At 49.9% G+C, this 19,369-nt stretch overlaps 2 protein-coding genes across 5 annotated transcripts; both read right to left on the minus strand.

The window, feature by feature from the left end:
- Positions 1-1,223: 1,223 nt before the first annotated feature.
- arnt (aryl hydrocarbon receptor nuclear translocator) lies at positions 1,224-10,003 on the minus strand. 4 transcript variants are annotated; one of them, XM_029838635.1, is made up of 20 exons: positions 9,688-10,003; positions 8,985-9,078; positions 8,800-8,841; positions 8,668-8,715; positions 7,756-7,969; positions 7,459-7,672; positions 7,259-7,361; positions 7,111-7,176; positions 6,928-7,013; positions 6,700-6,776; positions 6,283-6,417; positions 6,109-6,183; positions 5,597-5,748; positions 5,296-5,418; positions 4,472-4,559; positions 4,179-4,366; positions 3,620-3,827; positions 3,342-3,513; positions 3,138-3,274; positions 1,224-3,063 (listed from the first exon to the last, which is right to left on the minus strand). In XM_029838635.1, exons 1-20 carry the CDS (start codon positions 9,722-9,724, stop codon positions 2,980-2,982), a joined length of 2,343 nt encoding a protein of 780 aa, XP_029694495.1. In that variant the 5' UTR covers positions 9,725-10,003; the 3' UTR covers positions 1,224-2,979. The 4 variants fall into 4 exon arrangements, with proteins under 4 accessions (XP_029694495.1, XP_029694494.1, XP_029694496.1 ...); XM_029838634.1 differs by having other exon boundaries at positions 3,620-3,830; positions 9,688-10,001; XM_029838636.1 differs by lacking the exon at positions 5,296-5,418 and having other exon boundaries at positions 9,688-10,001.
- A 239-nt stretch (positions 10,004-10,242) lies between these two features.
- On the minus strand, positions 10,243-18,456 carry LOC101073186 (ceramide synthase 2). The gene is made up of 11 exons (XM_011618794.2): positions 17,992-18,456; positions 15,077-15,250; positions 14,692-14,809; positions 14,497-14,615; positions 13,346-13,403; positions 13,031-13,081; positions 12,679-12,771; positions 12,219-12,347; positions 11,885-11,991; positions 11,657-11,810; positions 10,243-11,532 (listed from the first exon to the last, which is right to left on the minus strand). Exons 2-11 carry the CDS (start codon positions 15,247-15,249, stop codon positions 11,392-11,394), a joined length of 1,143 nt encoding a protein of 380 aa, XP_011617096.2. The 5' UTR covers position 15,250; positions 17,992-18,456; the 3' UTR covers positions 10,243-11,391.
- Between the last annotated feature and the right edge of the window lie 913 nt (positions 18,457-19,369).

Consider the following 19,369-nt stretch of genomic DNA (forward strand, 5'->3'; position numbering starts at 1 on the left):
CAAAAGTGACAAAATCTGTTTTCTTCTTTCATTTGTTGCAACTAACAATTCTATTCAAGTTTTTGTAATTGAAAACAGTACTTTTGTCTAAAATTAATCAGTTATACAATCTGCTGTTGCCTTGGCCTCTAATAAAATGTTTCCCAATGTTGTTTATGCTCTCATAATTATTAATATAACATATGGGAAAATGTATCTTAGATGGAAAGCTAAAGTGCAAATTGATGCTAATCACAGCAAAAAAACAAAAAACAAAAAAACAATAGTGCATGTAATGTTTATCCAGCTGGCTCGACTCTGCCAGGCGCTAAAATGCTACAGCTGCACCAGGGACTTGCCTTTAGACTCAGTCAGTCCCCTGATTGCTCTGCCTGGTACATGGTGACAGAAACAGCGCTGTAAGGGTCCAACACCATCTTAGCACAGCGGAATATGGCCACCAGCAGGAAGAAGCAGAGCAGGAAGAAGAACAACATTGCAAAACCAAGGTCCACATCCACATCGAACCTGCCCTCGGGGATGCTGGAAGGGTCCATAATCGCCCGGAAACTCTTCCCTCAAACAAATCAGTTCAGCTCTCTTTCCATATTCCGCACCCTCATCACCAGAAGCTTATTTTCTGAATCCAGCAGCTCCTTCATGTCACTGGACTCCTCGTCCCTTCTCATTGACACCTGCTGCCAACGATAAGATGGACCTGAGGACACTCTGGTTCGGCACCAGCGTCCTCCATCAATAGTTAATAGGGGGTTTGGTAACACCCAGGTCATTCCCCAGAACATCCAGGCATGTCTCTGGTCTGCTGGGTCAAGAGACCTTTAGGGGAGGTGACACATTAACCCGTCACTGGATCCCGGGCCGAGGTGTCGATACGTGTCCGACAACACGGCGAATATCGAAGCTGTGGAGATTCTAAATAAATACAAACGGCCATATTGCTGAGATTAAGATGCCTCGCCGACAGCGATTCAATCAGCCAGCATCTCTGTGCGCGGGCGAAAAAGGCCGTTAGGAGAGAAAGCGCGAAAAAACAATTAGAAAAAGAGCAGAAAAAGAGAAAGAGGATCTGAGAGCTTGAGGCAATTCACTTGAGAGGGACTGGAAACTGATCCTGAGCCTGACAAAAACACAGAAAGGGGAGATTATGTGCCGAGACGACACCTGAAAACACCCAAATGAGATCTTAACCACCCAGAATTCTACCTGAAAATGACAGAAAAATCTTTCAATATAACAATTTAATACAAAAAAACCCAAACATCTTTCTCTGGACATTTCATAGACATGTACATACAGTATATTTATATATCCGTTTATGAGTGATAAAAGTTCACATCATGGAAAGTTATTGATGCCGAGCGACCGAAGAGATCAACAATAATAAGGACAATTTAACCACCATCAACACCCTCGTTTAAATGAAACTGGACATTTATCAGAGCAGGTTTAGGTACAATAACAACCATGTGTGCATTAGACGCAGAAAACTGCCATAAAAGGGTCAAGTCTCAACTAATCTCACAGATTAAAACATCATCTCAATTCCACAGTATTATTCTAGCAGAAACACGTGATTGTAAGCACGGGCGAGTGCATCCGTTTGCAAAGCTTCAGTCCCAGTCTTGTTTGTTCCGAGACAAATTTTTCCTGTTTTTCCAATTTAAAAATGGGATTTTTAATTTCCATTTAAATCCTGGATACCCTGATCACAAACAAAGGAAGATTCAGAAGATCGGAATCACATTAAAATCCCTGGAAGTTAAAAAAAACAAACATAATTACATTCCTCCACTGCACGACATCGTGCACGACCTTTATGACGAAAATGGCTTTAAAAGTCTAGAATTTGTCAATTATTACCAACGTTCCGATTAGCTGGATTCTATTTTTTTTTTTTTTTTTAAACTGCCGACACCGTAACACAGGACAGGAAAGAAAACCAAAGTTATGGTGTTTAAAGTCGATAATGATACTGTACACATTTTTGTACAACACACACACATGCAGACCGTAAATATGTCTATGTAGGCAAAGAAAAATATATTGTATACATTTGCAACGGGCACTGAGACAGACTGGACGTAGCCTGTGTAACACTGAGGGAAATAAAGAGGTACATGAGCTGTACTCAGCAGAGCAGCGCAGACATGCTGTGGATGGAAGAGTGTGTGAGGTCAAGGTCACGGGACCGAGTGCAACAGGGGAAATGGGACAGAGCTGGACATCCCTGCGAATTCCTGAGAATTTAAACGAACCGTCGGAGAGGTTAGCCCAGATGCGGAGAGATGAAACCGAGACTCTTCATCGCTGCCTGAGGAAAAAAAAACGCCAAGAGCTCGTCAGGAGGAGGCATTCGTCTGCCACCACTTCCTGTCCGTGCTGATGGGAGTAGCGGAGAGTGTTTCTGTGCAGTCTACACAACTTCGTTTGTGATTGTGCGCATTTAAAGTCTTTTTTTTTTTTCTCTTTCTTTCAATATTCATATATCATATCTACAACAGACTGTTGAGCTTTGGGCAGTGCTGGCTAGGGAACACTAGAAAAATGGCTGGAATATTAGAAAAATAAGGATTATTTAATCAGTAGCAAATCCTTGAGTTTCCTGCTGGCGTATCTACAGTCGCTACATCCCGCTTTAGCCCCGCCCTCTTTCCCTCCCTCCCTCCGTCCGTCCGTGTGTTCCTGCCTTCTAAAAGGCAGTTTGACGTTGTGGCTTCACCAAGTGCATATTTTTAGGGGAATGTTGTGTCTCTGTACATTAAAAAGTCTGGTCCTCAGCTACTCTACACGGAAAGAGTCGTCGTCACACATCTGTTAGGAACTGGTGCCCTATAAATGAACCCAGCTGTGCAATCGCAGCCATGCAAAGCAAGAACAAACATTCTCAATGGAGCAGGAAAATAAAATAAAAAAAGAGGATAAGAAGACTGATGGCAGAAGGCTGGAGAGGACAGCAGAGTGACGGAAGGCTGGAGCCAGTCACTCGTTGAACTGGGAGTAGATGGGAATCTCAAAGTCATCGTTGTTGAAGTTGGGCGGCTGGTCCAGGATCGACAGCACGTCCTGGATCAGAAAAGACAAGGGCTCATTGGAGGGAAGGAAAGGAGGACACGTATTTGAGGAGGGGCCTCACTCACAGGGAACATGTCCTGCTGGTTTCCCTGAGGATGCTGCTGTTGCTCTGCACTGTTCTGCGCCTGCTGCTGACCCGCCCACTGGGGCCACACTGCCTCCGCTGCCCGCTGGGGGTACTGCGCCCCTGACTGGGAGCCGTCTGGGGTTCGAGCACAGGAGTGAGAGCGTGCGCGGGGGTCAACACGCACGTTTGGAGGAGAACCTACCGTAACCGTTGTTGGTGAGGCCGGCGCGCACGTTGATGGGGTAGCTCCCTCCACTGGTGGTGGTGGGAGAAGCGCCGGTGGGCATCTGCTCAAAGGAGTTGGAAGAGCCGCCCCCAAATCCTCCCATGCGTGGGAACGGTGGCGATGTGGTTTTGGCTGCCTGGGAAGCCACCTGCCCGAGGAAATGGAAACCCCCCCGCAGCCTCATCTTAAGTAAACATGCGATACGGAACCAGGCTGGGAACAACTGGCTCCATCACCTGGTTATACTGGCCTACCTGGTTGTTAAACTGTGGTCGGGCTCCAACTCCGCCCGCGGCTCCAGGCCATCCTCCTGGGGCGGGGCCAGCGTGGAGGGCAGCGCCGGCGCTCGAAGGGGTGACCGAATGTGCGACGCCGTTCTGCCGAGACATCTGGGCGAGCATCTGGCCCGCTGTGCCCGGCTGAGCCATGTGAGGCGTCATCTGTGAGGGCATGCTGACAGGCCTGCTAAAAAAGGGGGGGGGGGGATGGAAGAAAGCAACATTAAAACCAAAAGGAGCCTCCTGACAAACTTCTGAGTTAGCAGTTAATGATGCAAGGAGATTCCAGAGCAAGTTCCCAGTTTGACTGCCACTTTAAAGACTAATTCCTTGTTATGTAGCATCTGCTCCCACTTAGCAACACATGCTAAAGGGCCACAGCTCTTTGTTTTCTTTGCTAGCCTCCAGTGCTGTGACACGGTCCCACGAAGCTCGATCCTCTGTGCACGGAAACGCTGGCAAAGCACCCGTAACCGACAGCGGACCGACCTTTGAAATGACAAAGCACATTCAGGTGGGCAGGAACTGTTCTAACCTGTAGACGTCGTTGGAGCGGCTGGCAGGAAAGTTGTTGTTTGGGGTGTAGATCTGTGCGGAGGGAGCGGGGGTGGGGGGCAGAACCTTCGGCTGTTCCGATACTTGGAAAATGGGGGGGTAGAGCTCGGGTTTCTCCAGGCTTTTGCTGTGATCCGGCCCTGCCGCCGTCACCGCCTGCCCTGGCATCTGCGGACCAAAGGCAGCAGAATCATTCCCGACGCTCCGACGCTCCTCGAACATCCTCGTCAGGCTCATTTGCAGGACAGATCACAGGTGTGGAAGCAGACTGACCTGTGAGAGGGCGATGGGCCCGGCCTCGTACAGACCATCTCCACTCCCGCCTCTCTCCAGCTCAGCCTGCTGCTGCTGCTGCAGCTGCCTGGAGACAGAGACCAACCCAAAAAGAGGATAATCATTTTCCCCAGCAGGGTTCAGAATCATGACCTTCTTCAACTCGAAACTCGGCGGCCGGTTTTGCGCCGAATCCGGAACTTTGGGTGATTTCGTATAGAAAACAAACTAAATTTGGCATCTTTCACGGGGTTCTTTCCCCTCAGATTCTCCACCACCGTCGCACGAGTCCCAAAACTGGTAGATAGTAGATAAACGTGAAACAAAACAGCCCTCCAACATTTGAGTAAATGAATAAATCTAATATTTATTTAGCATGTTAACGGCGCAGCGGCCTCGAGGTTCACTGTTTCCGTGCGTCAGGAACAGGATTCAGTTTGACATAAACGTTGAGCCACAACACTGCAAACCGCTGCTGAGAAACAGCATTCAACCCACCACCGGTCACCATGGCAACACAGAAGAAACAGGTTAGGGGAAAAAACAGAAGAGTTGGCCCTTTTGGGAGAGGAGGACGACTGTTAGAGAGATTCCACCCACATGCTAGCAGACCCGAGTTAGAGTCGGTCCCTTCAAACCGAGTAGAGCAGCAACACTTCTACCGTCGGGGGGGGGGGGGGGGGGGGCAGAGACAAACACCCCGGACGACAGAACGACCCAGAGTGAGAGATGGAAGTAAAACCGGAAGGATGGGAGTCTGTGGTAGCAGCCTCCCGTGAAGAAGCCCCTGATCTCCCATGATAGACAAACTAGGCCTGTCTCACCTGGTGGCCACCTGCCCAGGGCTGAGAACTGCAGGGGGGCAGTTTGGGCTGCTCTGGCCCAGAGAGGGGGGCAGTGAACCCCCCGGGGAGGAGATGGGGGTGAGGGGGTCCTGTGTTGAATTTCTAATGCCCCACAATCAGCAATGGGTGCAGAGGAGAGGTGGGAGGTAGGAGAAAGTGATCAGTGAGGGGACAATTAAAGGGGCGGTGTGATGGGTGCACGACCAACAGACAGGTGGGCGTTCAAAAACAGGATATTTCACTACTGCGTGGCCACGCTACACAACAAAAGGAGACTCACTTGACGTTGACGTTGGTGCAGATGATGTACTCGATCTCCTCGGAAAACGGATTCTGAAAGGTGAAGGAGCTGGTTCTGATCCAGATCCACTCCCTGGACTTAGCGCGAAATCGGTACATGACTGAGAGGACCTGGCCCTTCAGCTTCACCACCTGTAACGAGTCCAGCAGGTCCCACGTTTACGTGCTCAGCAGAAACAGGTTTAATGGGAGACTCCAGCGCACGCAGGCGAGTTCTTATAAAATATAGTTTATATAAAATATAAAAAACAGGACAATCATTAACAATCGTTGATTAATGACGTCATCTACGTTAGCAAGAAAAGAAAAGTCACATTAATGGAGACTACGGGCTCGAGCGCAACACCAAAAACTGGTGGCAGCTCACCGCCGAGGCTGGAAGGCAGATATTAGCATAACAAGCCCGACTGGATCGGGCGACTGCGGCCGGTTCAGACCGGCCGCAGTCCAACAGACTCTGTCCCGAGGCTGATCAACAATATCACGTCCTACCTGTTGAAAACTGTCCCTCAGTAAGCCCTGGTCCTCTGGGTGGGCCAGTTCCAGAATGTTCTTCCCCAACAGCTCCTGCGACACACGTCAGAGAACACATCCCGGTAACCATGGAGACGACCTCCTTTATTGGGGCGATGCTGAGCTGCGAACTGACCCCTGACCCGGTGTTACCTGGGGCTGGTATCCGATGGCGCCCACACAGCGGTGGTCTATGAACGTGAACATGCCCTGACAGTTGTGGCGTGAGATGTACTCTGCCGGGACGCTGATGTTATTGATGTCCGTGTTGCCGGGGCAACAAGCCACCTGGAAGACACAAAAGGGGCTTTTGGTGTACTTTAATGGCATAAATAATAAACCTAAACAAGGCTGGAGTGGCTGATTTATTCATATCTATGGTACAAGAGTGCTTATAATCCACAAATGTCATTAAAGTTTTATATTTAAAATTGGAGGAAAAGCTCCTGTCACAGTGGCGCCGTAGCAATAATCCACTGCAGCCAAGGAGCTGGGAACGAGAGCGTTCCAGGGTCACTCGACTCGCCTTTCTACCTGCCAACGGAACAAAAAGCTTCTCTCTGAACATACCTGTAATCTGCCAATGGCGACCAGGCAGTAGCGACTCCCCTGCGTGTTTTCCGTCTCATCGTCAGTCAACGATACTCCTGTAATCACAGCATTCAAAAAAGGCATCAAAAAGGGCATCAAAAAGGGCATCAGGTGCTAAAAAGGGCAACCGTTCATTCATTTCCTGGTTGCAGCGACAAACATCTGAGCGAATAAGAGTCTTTTGGCATCTCTAATGTGTGAATTCACCTGCGGGGGGCCAGGATTTGATGTAGCCTGTACAGTGGACGACTACATACTGTGGTTCTCCTTCCTTGGGGGCCCCTAAGCCGTTCCTGATGTCAATGGGAAACAGGCAAAACTAAATTTATTCACACTCAAACTGTTTTGATCTTTAACAAAAAAAAAAAGGGGGGGGGAGAAAAGAAGCACCTGTTTCTATTCCTAAGGAAGTTGAGTCTGTTCATGGATAATGGTTCCACTGGAGAGGAGCCACACCTACAAAGGCAGAGCGGGCGATTAAAGCCTGTGCAACCAGGATGATGTCAACGATGTCTAACGATGTCTAACGACGTCACACCTCATCCTGCAGATGAACGAGCGGCGGGCTCCCATGCTCATCCTGGCCGAGGATTGCTGGCTCTCCTTCTTCACCGTGCCCGTTTTCAGGTCCAACATTCTCCCTTTGGAGGCACAAATTAAACTGATTAAACACAAATCCTGCATTACTGGCGGCCATTTGCACGGGCCGGGCCGGGCCGGGCCGGGCGCCTTCTGGACCTGTGTTGTTGTTCTCTGCCGTGGAGAGCTGCTCCCTCAGCTTCTCCCTGTCGTCCGGGTGCAGCTGATCGTAGAGGCAGGAGCCGAACCAATCGGACTGCGACTGGTTGAGGACGGGCGTCACCGAGTCCGAGACGTAAACAATACGTCCAGTTTCGCATGAAACCACGAACAAAAAGCCGTCTGCCGCCTCCAGTATGAGATGCTTCAGCTCCTGTGGGAATCAGGCCGCCCTTTTACTCCTCTCCGCTTTCACACTTCTCTTTATAATTGGCTGGACCTCCTGGCTGCTCGTACCTGGTCGGTGAGAAATGAGGGTTTGTACGACCCATCCGAGTTGGTATTCCCGCTCCCCCTCAGAGACTTCATATGCGACACGGCCATTCGCAGGATGGTCAGCTTGTCTGGTTTGCGAGCCAGCGCGCTGCAGGTGGGCACCATGTCCGACAGCTCCGTGATGTAGGCCGTCATCTTGTTTCGCCTGCGCCTCTCGATCTCGCTGTGGTTCTCTCTGAAGAGAGGAGACGAGGACGGGAGACGAGGACGGGAGGCAGAGATGCGGCGAGGAGGATAGAGATGGGGGGGGGACAGGCAGGTGGACAACATGGAGTAGAGTTTAGAGTTAATGTAAATATGCCAATAGGGAAGGAGACGTGGTAATGACAGAAATAATGAACGTCAAAAAGAATAATATGTAGTCAATGAGCTGAAAAAGAAATGGTGGTGAGACTAGAGTCCGGTGGACCAAGGCCACCAAAAAAGCAAGTGCAGGGAGGGAAAGACCCCTCAGACGTGCTGAGAGGAGGGAGAGAAGAGAAACAGAGGACAGTTTGCTGAAGGAGAAGGGATTAACAGTGACAGAAATCCCCCAGTCACACAGAGTTAGTGGCACATACGGCGCTGGTGAGTCCACAACCACCTCGACAGCTGTAAGGAGCCAAGAAATAAATCGGTAGGTTTTGTGCTGCTGAAACGATGCTTCGCTGGGCAGCGGAACACTGCAGAGCGGCGTTTCCGTACCGTTACAGACACAAACTGACTAGTTTTCCCCTGTTTCTGTAAAAGTCCTGGAAATGAAAGCAGGCCAACAAAACAAAGCCCCCCCCCCCCTAAAAATGAAAAAGGATATAAAGAGCATTAAGGTGCTGGATTATTAGTGCCCATGTGCTTTCTTCACACTCGTTTGTGTCGGCAAATGTATGCCGTTACCTTGCGAAGCGTTCTTTGTCGTTGGAGCCCCCAGCGTCATCGTCACACCTGAAGGAAGGCAGGTAAGAACAGGGCTTGAGATCAGGGCCGGTGGCCTCCTGCAAGAACCACCCCAACACTAAACAAGCCTACCTGAACAACTTGCCTCCATCGTCGCTGTCATCAAAGTCGGGTCTGGAATGAGCAAAAAAAAAAAAAAGAGCCACAGGAGTTAAAAACATGAACAATGAAGAGCCACACGAGTGGTTCCTCATTTGTGGGATATATAACATAATCAATAGAGGTGAATAGAGTTTCCACCATGGACACACACTTACGCGGCTCTTCTTTTGTTGCTCCCTTTGGGTACAACTGCCCCACCACTTGCTTGGGTCCCACTTGCCCCCATACCCAGATTTGGGTCTGGTAATTCTATTAATATCACAGAAATGTAACACGCATGACAAGTGAGTTCCATTTATGCCTGGAGCACTGAAACAGAACCCCGACCAGCTCATATGCGTGGGGGCAACAACACATCCAGATGCAGGCGACCTCATTCTCATGTTTCTGTGCTTAATGCCCATTTATTCCCACATTTGTGGGCTATCAGCGTCATTAAACTGAAACAATCACGACAATGTGCTAATGTTAATGCTACATTTAGCGTAACGTTACGGACTCCAATCATGTGAGCAGCCCTGGGTTAGCCTAACAAAGCTTCACACTCGGAAAACTTATATTTGGATAGTCGCCTTATCTCCTCCGGTCTTTTGTGGCGATATTGCAGCAGAGCCAGGCGATTTCAACAGTTGGCCGGGCGCTAATCTGTCCGCTACGAGCTGGCTAGCACTTGAGCAATAACAAGCTAGGCTTCTGTGACATTAGCTTTGCTACAACAGCTAACTTAGCTCATGTTGTCACGCTATCTTTTGGAAAGTGTCCGCTTAAACCTTGCGTCACAAATCAGCCGCAGTCCAGCGTGCAACCGAAGCGCTGCGTGTGCGATCAGGCAGAAAGAGGACTTTAACTGCACTTTACCTGGGTTTGAAGAAGACATGTCCGTGTAGATTAACATAAACAAACAACTTCTGCTCTGAAAAAAGCCTTCAAAACAACCGCCCCTCCCCCTCGCTAGCTAGTCTTGTCGGTTTCCCCACCTATACGCCTTTAGTTTGGGCCAAAAGAGCTGCGAATCATGGTTAAAGTAGCATTGTAGCGACCCCGGGATTAAAAGTAGAGGCGAAGATGAAAAGTTTGTGCCCGTCACTGTCACCTTTCCCGTTTCTCCCGGTTTAAACCCCCCTTCTGTTTAAGATGGCGATCGGGCGAACGCACCGCGAGCTGCGAGCTCCTATATCGCCTCTTCCCATTGGACGCGCGAGCCGGAGACGCGTGACGCCACGCGCCGGTCATTTCTCGATTGGCTCCGCCCTTTTCTTGCGCGAGACACTATGACGAGCTAAAGTGGCAAAAGTTGTCAAATACGTCCTGATTTTGCGATGTCGTGTTTCAGACAAATCTGATGTTTTATCGACTGAAGTCATAAAAGAGTCATAAACGAGCAGCGCGAGAACACCAGAAACACTCACCGCGATGTATTATGTTTGTATTTTTTTTTATTATTAATATCCTTAAAGAAGAGACTGTAGAAAATAAAAGCAGACGTTAACACTGAGTCAGGCCGCAGCTCTTCCCTCTGAGAGTGGCTGCTGCTGATCGGGGTTAGTAGAAAAGCACAAGAATGTTGGTACGAGGGGGAGGATGAGGAGTGAGTGATGAAGGTGAAGGTGAAGGTGAAGGGAGGATGTGACGTGTGGAGACAGGAGAGAAAAGGAGAGGACCGGAGGACTGGAGAGAGCTGCGTGTACATGACAAATAAGGCACTTGACGTAAAGGAAATAACGACAGTAAAGCGTGGCAAACGTACAAACCCTGCAAAACAAAACCCCGTTGTTTTTTTTTCTGATCCCACTTTTCCGTCGGATGGATGAAATCATCCCTCGCATCCTCGGATCGACACTTGAGGACGACGAGCAGGCGCAGCTGTTCCGGGAACGCAGCGGCCGATCGTACAATTTTAAAAACACTGATCTGGGCCAAAGGGCCAGAGGCCCTGGATTTCAACACAGCAACCTCCTCTTGCAACACACCACATTTATTCCTCAAACAAGACGCAGTGATTCCTAAATGGCACCGGCAGAGCCACGGGTCCGATATTAAGTTATGCACGAGGCTTAGTGTGTTCGGCATGCAGTCGGACAGTGCATTGCATAGACAGGTAATTAAAGAAATACGGTAAAAAGCCCACTTTCACCCTGTCGGAGCATAAAAGAAAATAAAGCGAGATGAGGTTCACGCAGAAAGCTGTGGGTGGTGTTTCACCCGCCATCGTTGGCGTGGCTCTAAGGCACACAACATGGAACGCTAGCGAAGAAGCAGCATCGTGTCCCTCGTGTCCACACGCTTCTCCCTCCCGCCGATGTCGTGGCTGGATGTGTTTCTGTTGTCAGGGGACCAGCAGAGATGCAGAGGGTGCTGTTCTGTTTGATCTCTGTGCTCCAGCGACCAACCAGCCGGTGTGTGTGGGTGAGAGTAACAGTGTCAAACGTCTTCATGATAACCTGCCGTTCTGGGTTTTGAGGAATGGCGGCCCCCCCTTCCCGCCCTTTACCCGTCCTGCTGTCTGTCCAATGCCTCCTGCTCCCGGACTGACGGACATGAGTCCCTCTCGTGTGTTTGCCTTCACTCGGTCTTGCTGTGGTTGTTGTTGTAAACCGGGTGGCCGTTCTGCACCGGCCCGTTTTTCTTGGCTCTGCTGTCCTCCTCCTCGTCTTCCGACTCGTCCGTTTCATCTTTGTCACTTCTCTCATCGTCCACTTTCTCCTGGAGAGAAAAAGCCCACTCATAAATACAGACAACTGTGCTAAACTCTTTAAAGCATCTCAAATAATTGTGCAAGAGGCGTGAGGACGGGGGGATTTCTTCGGTTTTATCCCTGCTCTCTTACGTTGCTCGTGAGGAAACGGACCGCTATACGTATAATGAGGACAGCCCAGAAGATGTGGAGACACTGCAGAACCATCAGCAGGCCGTTGAAAAAGTAGTAGCCAAAGAAAGGCTCATAAATGGTCACTGGATAAACCCATGTACAGTAAATAATCCTAGAACAGAGGAGATGGAGGATTAGCACCGCGGTGACCTGAGAACTATTACAGGAAAACACGTGTGAAGGTACCTGAAAGGGAAAATGACCAGGCGGGTGACGATGAAGACCGCGGCAAATCCAATAAAGATGTAGTTACAGGCGTTCCGCCACCCAGCATAGTTGAACATCTTAGCAGACTGTCGAGGCAAGAACGTTTGTTTAAGCAACAACATAAGGATCCTGTAATATAGACGCAATCCCAGATTCCGCCACAAGGCGGCAGTGAGCGGTTAAATAATCCTTCTACATGAACACTATAAACCACCGGCGTGTTTTAGTAATATAGTTTATGTCTAGTTTATGTAATATAGTTTATGTATAGTTTATATCCCTGTATTCTGGCCCCATTTTCCCGGACATTTACCTCAAGGAGGTAATCTGAGGAGTCGTGTACCAGCATGATGAGAGTTCCAGCACGGATGTAGTTAACGCACCACGAGAAGCTGATGAGCAGGATGGTCGCTACGTGGTGAACAATCTGCTCCTTGAAGTCCTGAAGAGAGCGACGCGTTAACATACGATCCAACTGCTGAGAGCTCAGCGTGTCGCCACATGGCTGCTGTTGCACGGGCGTGTGTCTGTGCAAATCCTCTTTGAGGGGTAACTGGGTGATTGCATTATGCTGGAGGAACACGCTGGGCCTCCTTGGCAAGATTTGCCCTGCTGTGGTCAGCTGTTTGACGCTGAGCAAAGTCCCCTCACACGCACACGTGTAACAACAGTCTAATGTCCACACGCGGTCACACTCGGGCGTCCAACTGATTAAACAGCCAGGGCAGACTTTGTGTTTCTTGAGCCGCACCGACCAAGTTAAAATCACTCACTTTGCGTTTGACGTCTGAGGCCACGCTGAAGAGCAGCGACCCGTAGAACCCCAGCTCGATCATGTAGTACCAGTACTGAGAGGGCAGGATGGTCTGCAGGAGGCAAAGGAGCTCTTACAATCCATATAGTGATAAAGATAAATGCTCATTTACTTTCGGTCCTTAATAAACTCTAACCATAAACTGCAGTAATGCATTAATTCATTCACCTAATCTAGATCGGGAGCGGGAACTGAGTGGCTGTAGAGATTAGATACATTTCACTGTAATCACATAAACTCATTTGTAGACAAGAGTGAAATTCAGGGATTTTTCCGACCGACTGGGCCGGAGAACCGCCTCAAAGACGTACCAGGACTGGAAACCCTGCCCACATCTCTTTCAGGTCGTACAGCCAAGGTTTCTAGAAGGAGAGATGTAATGGAAATGAGACAGCAGATCCCGAAAGGTGTATTTATACCGTCTGACTCAGCATTTAGTCAGCGCTGTCTGTCTGCGTGCAGGAGAGACGGGGTTATCGCAGCGGGAAAATAAAACAAAACGCGGGACTACCATGGAAACCGTAGTCCGCTCCAGTGACCCGGTCGGGGATGGGTGAGAATGTGAACATTAAGACACGCTTGGAGAGAGGGGGGGGGGGGGTCAAGATCAACATGGCACTACTCACATCGATGAGGGCGGCCAGGCCAGCAATGAAAGCAAGAAGGTAAAATGTAAATCTCCAACTGCAAGAGAACACACACATACAAACACACTTTCTACTGAGTATGTGGGAAAAGACAGTCAACACTTTTTTTCCTACGCACGCACGTACACGCACAGACACACGGTCGCCCCATTACAGCTTTGCGAGTCGGAACGTCGCGATGAATAAAGGAGCCAGGAAAAACCTGATGGACCCTGCTGAGAAAGTGAGCAGAGGACGGACGGAAGCTAGCGCATGCCGACAGATGGAAAACAGTCACGAGGTGGTCGCGTTAGAATCCTGCAACAGAAACAGTAAAGAGTTCATGTCCACCTCAGCTAAAAGGGGAGAAGTGACTAGAGAGGGATGAGAGAAAAGCAGAGGAAGAGAAGAGAAAAGAAGAGGAAGAAGAGAAAGAAGAGCCGTCCGACAACGGGGGGAGGCAGAGACAGAAAGCCTGTTGTGTAGCGCGCTAACAAAAGGAGGATTCAGAGCAGAAATGTAACAATGCGCGCAGTGAAACACACACTATGACCAGGAAGTGACAAGCATGCAGTCACGTGCACGTCCGCGCACGGCCTCGCCAACATTAGCCTGACAGACACTGACGCATGCACGGCAGATGTGCAGAGAATCGACGCATCAGGTTCTTCTGGCGCTCACTTCGCTGGATCCCAGAGATCCCGAATCTTAACTCAGCTCTTGGTTAAAACAGTAGCCGCTAAACAGGCCCCGCCCCCCTCTCACGCCCCCGTTCATGCTGCTAATTCAAGGATGATTGTCAAGTCGTGGGTTTGGAAGCGGAGAGCGAGCCGCAGCAGCTGTGGCTGGTGGGTGTCAACAGCTTTGCATTAGCTGGTGCTGGTGCTGTTGGTCTGACCTGTGCTACGGATCGTCCCCGCGGGAGGAAACGACCACCCCTGCTGACAGAGGCGCCGGCTGTAGGCGGCTTCGCGTGTGTAGGCGGTTGAATTCGGCCTGCGTGCGTGTGTGTAGACAGCCAAGCAACAGTGTAATGAGCGCATGTTAAAAATAGGGAGCTGTTTGACTGTGATCGTATAGCTGGAAGAATGCAAGGAGACTATTTCAGCCGCTATCCAGCCGGTTAATGTTTGTGTGCTGTCTGGTTCTACCTGGCTTCTCGAAACTTTTTGAGCAAACTGGGTCTGTCCTGGTTCCTCCGTCGTCTAAACCACCTCTGCACCTGCCTTTCTGAATGGCCAGTCTGCTTGCAAAGACTTTCTATGGAGGCCTGAGGACAAGCGGGTCAAATTTAGGGGCCTTCCCTCCCAGAAAAAGGCACAGGGTTGCGGACACGGCGCTGCTACCTGAGAGGGGCTTTTGTTAACTTTACAGTAGTGAGCCTCCAGCGCGGGGATGTGGGGGGCTCGGAGCCGTGCGGTTTCTTTGACGCCGAGCACAGAGGCCAGAGGTGTCGCCACACACCTGCAAGAAAAGAGTCACAACCAGGAGAAACAAAGGAGCAGCCATTCAGTCAAGACAAGGAGGATCATGGGATATTGCTCATGTATCCTCAGGACATATATGTGCTGAGATAATGACCCTCTCTAATAATGAAGGGCTCATGTGGGATTAAAGATAATGACCCTGATCTTAATAAGCAGATGGATAATAATGTTTGCACACTGCTTGTCTACTAATATGGAAACGCTTGTAGATACGCTGTAATGACGTCACCAAAGCCGGACTGACCTTTCAAAGAGTTGACGAATGATAAGGAATGATAGTGCAATGGGCAGCGCGACCCACAGGTCACGGGCTTTGGCGTACACGCGGCCGTCCCGGTCCTCCAGGTCGGCCCAGCCCAGGCCTTTAGGGAACCAGAGCCGCTCCTGCCAGAACCACTCGCTCAGCTCTGACAACATCCTGCAAAGCAACACGCACAAAGGGTGAGAAAGCCGCCGTCTCGGGCCCCGTCCGGATGAGTCGGGACCTTCGCGGTGAGGCCTTAAACAGGCGTTTCCCAAACGCCCACATGAGGAAAAACTCAGAAACCTCCACAAGTTGTTCCTGAAGCACTGAGTTGAATATTTCCGCCGCTGAGTCCAGGGAGTGGCGCTAAATGAGACCTTGGCTTTTAAGACGAGCATTGAGGGGATCGGGGGGGGGGGGGATGGGGGGGTGACTCATACATATGCGCATAGCAGCAGGGACGCCCACACATGCTTTGTCCCTGCAGTCCCCTTCCAGATGTTAGAACCCCCCTCCATGATTAAAGAGGGACAAAAGCCCATCTGACAAAGTTTAAAATGTGCCGAGTATATGAAGGTAGAATGGAGGCTACAAGCAGACAAAAAGGAACGAGTCTGTTTGATGTCTGCCGAATATTGACCAAACCCAGGTTTAGAAATGTGCTCGGATGTCCAAGCTGCGCCTCCCGTGTTCGCTGCCTTCCTCCCACCACTGTGCTGCCCCCCCGCCGCCGTCTCCGACCTGCTCGTGTGAGGGTGTCATGATCGAGCGTGGCAGTTGTTTTCCAGTTCATGGTTACTCATGGCCCGTTTCCTGTTGCAACAGTCAAGCTGGCGGAGTACTGGTGTCCCCCCCCCCCTTAGTCATTCTGCTAATTCAGCCTCTTCATAGCAGATTAGCTAACCCTACCAGAGGATGTTTATGTCTTTGTCCCGCCCAAAAGCGACAGAATCTACCCCAAAAACAGCAATAATCCCGTTTAAGTCTATGTCGCAACACTGCTGATTCAGGATTCAGGAGGGTGTTTTCAGGGTTACTTCATGAGGTCACCCAGCACGTTAGAGCTCACCCAAACCCCTCTTTCCTCCCCCCACATTCCATTGGCCCAGTGCGCCACATGACCCGACTCTGACCATTGCAGAGGTCCAATAGAAACGGCGGGACGCCTGTAGCAAGGGAGGGACGAGGGAATTTGTCTGTGAACAAGGATGTAGCTTAAAAACAGCCGTCCAGCACCAAGCAGGGGTGGGGGGGGGGGTCCAGCTCCAGATGTTACTGATACGCTTCGGTCGCTCTGTGTTAGGCTCTTGGAAATGGACAGGAGGGAGAGGAGGGACGGAGACCAGTAGTCCCAACACACTGCCTTCATACTCCGCGAATGCTTGAGATGCCAAACTCCACCCTCCCCAAATATTTGGAGTCTTCCAGTTAATTGGCATGTGACTGGCAGCCGGCGGGACATCGGCCGCGGCCGCGCGTCACTAATAACACGGTCTTTGCAGATTACTGGTGCTCTCATTCATGACCCTCTGTACTTATGTTGCCCAGAGAAAAAAGGAAACTTCATGACCGTCTGTGCACGTGTCATTTAATAGTCATTTCACCAACGCTACCTTAAAACAACAGATTCTCCCCTCGCCGTGGTGCATTTGACCGATAATCTGACCACTGCAATAGTCGTTTAATAAGTTCTGGATTTATCTGTGTATCAGCAGTGATGCAAATGGAAGTGGCAGTAAATTTAGACCCTCTGTGCTGATATTCTTTATCTCCTGTGGAGGATCAAACAGCCACAGTCGGAGGATCGCAGATAAACGCTCCCGATCTGAATCACCACGTTGGAGGAGGCCCTGGATGTGGCTGGCACGCTGTCTGCACATGGATTATTAGCTGGGGCTCGGGTCATGCGTTCGGAGTGAGTCACGATCGTTCGTGGCTCTTTCAGACTTTCCTCCGCGTATTTGACTAAAACTGGCCATTGTAACTCGATACGACTTCAGCTGAGATGTTCAGCCAAAGTTTGGCCATTGAGAGGTATCAGAAGACCTTCTCCCCGTTGTCACCTCCAGCACCGTTGACGCCGACCTGTGGCCTCATAAATTATCGGTGGGTTGATTAAATGTAGCAGTATTTCACCAGGCCTGGTGCAGAGGTGCGAGGAACAGTCATGATTGCTCTTCTGACCATCTCGGCTCTTTGGAAGTTCATGCACAACCCTGCAAGTCTCGCAAGGCTCTTTTTTAGGTCGAGGCGCGACTCTGGGGAGTAATAATCATTAAACACCGATTTACTGCTGTCCTTTCTGTCCTGGAGAGATAAAAAGCTGCGGTGATTTGCTCCTCTAGGTTATCGTAGATATGAGGGACTTTGACCAAAATGCCTTTATGCTTTGGGCTGGAATTGCAGAAAAATAAATGTGTTGAAGCAACAGCAAACGTGTCCTTCTGTTCACATGACAGGAAACATGAAGACACGTTCACAAATGTGTCACAAACACACCCAAAATAGCTAAAATGGCCCCGCTAAGTAGGGCTACTAATAATAGAATGACAGAAAATTAAAGAACATTTAATGTGTTTCCAGTCAGATCAGCCTTCTGTGGGCCTTTTAACTGGGAATTGGCTGCACATGATATGCTACCAGTTAGCAAACTTCACTGTAAAATCCACCCAGTCAGCAGGTTAAAGATCTCCCTCCCGTCTTCACAAACAACAAACATCCCCAGTGTTGTCAGCACCTGTCCATTTATTCCACATTTACACCTTTTTACCTTTAAAACCAGCCCCGGCCTGGGAGCTTTAAACACCGATTCCTTCATGAATGCGTAATGACGTCAAAGGATGCGCCGCTAACTCACTCACGCGCACATAGACGGTTAAGGTCTCCTTTTAAATATGGGAGTAAATCGTACTTACTTTGGTGTTTCTCTTCGCAGTTGAGTCTAATTTGGTTTATGGGATAAGCAGCGAGTCGTCTTTCCTCCCAGAGTCGCCCTGGTCCCCCTGGCGGGCTAGCTTCCGAACCTAACGGTCCCGCGGTGCGGGTGCCTGGTCGTGCTCAAAGGGGCACAGATCGTGTCCAAGTTGTTGTTTTGCTTTCTTTTGCGTTGCTTTTTTTTTTTAACGATTTTTTTTTTTTTTACATGTTTTCACCGGAAAACAAATTTGTTTTCTGTCGTACCAAATCACTGAGAATAAAAAAAACAAACCCCAACTTAATGAAAGCAGTCCAAAGTGTGGGGAGGAAAACGAGGAACCACAGCAATTATCCTCTCCCCAATCCAGTCTCCCCCACCGCGTCCCGGCATCTGCGGGCTGTCGGAGCGTCGGGGCCGGGAAGAGGCGGAGGTCCGGCCTGGGAGTGCTGGCTGCTGTTGGAGGCTGGCGGAGGGGGAGGGGCGCCGATAGCCGGGGGGGAGGGGCCAGGTGACGTCAGGGCACATGAGCGCGTGCGACTGGAGCGCACATCCGCATCTGGTTCGGAGTTGAACCTCGTGTTTGTACAGATGGGGTCCAGGTTAATGGGTGACAGGTTAATGGGCGCTCACCCCCCCCCAGAGAGCACTGCGAGGTGCCTTTAACACCTTGTGACGCTAACCTAGGAACTAGTTACCTCAACACTACTAAGATATTAGCAACATCTAGGGATCACTCGCTGCACAGTTAATTCTTCGTCCCAAACAAAGTTGTGGCTAATGAATCTGAAAGGGAAAGTGTAACCCAGAGGAGAGTTCCACATCTCAGCCCAGTGGGAAGCGAATGCTGTTGGCGTGCACATCCGAGATTTAAAGCAGCAGTCAAATCCCGAACATTTGAAGGAAATGAGGGGCCAGTAATGGATGCATACGCAAACGATCGGACGCACAAAGTGCGGGGACAAGCACGCGTGTGCAGCGGATGTCATTCAAATCGGAGGCAAAACCGTGTCCACAGCCTGTTCCAGCCTGAACACTCGCTGCTGCTGGCAGTGCTCAGCTCGGACAGCCGCGTCTCTCCGAGGTCGCTCACCTCCACTGAAATAGCACATAATGAGTTCATTTTGAGGTGAACTAATTGAACCTGGTCCCGTAGGTTCACGTCCATCCTCTCGCCCTCCTCCAGGTTTATTATCTGTGCTGCTAACGCTCATTAGTTTCCTATTATGTTGAAATAGTTATGGCTAATTGATCTAACTGATAATTGATCGTGTCTGCGTGTTTCTTACCTTAGGGTCACCAGGAAGGACTATTCCTCTGTCATATTGGTTTTTAACTGATTATTTTATAGGACAATAATCTAAAAGACAAAGCAAATA

The sequence above is a fragment of the Takifugu rubripes genome, chromosome 7, assembly GCF_901000725.2.
Source record: "Takifugu rubripes chromosome 7, fTakRub1.2, whole genome shotgun sequence".
Lineage (NCBI taxonomy): Eukaryota > Metazoa > Chordata > Actinopteri > Tetraodontiformes > Tetraodontidae > Takifugu > Takifugu rubripes.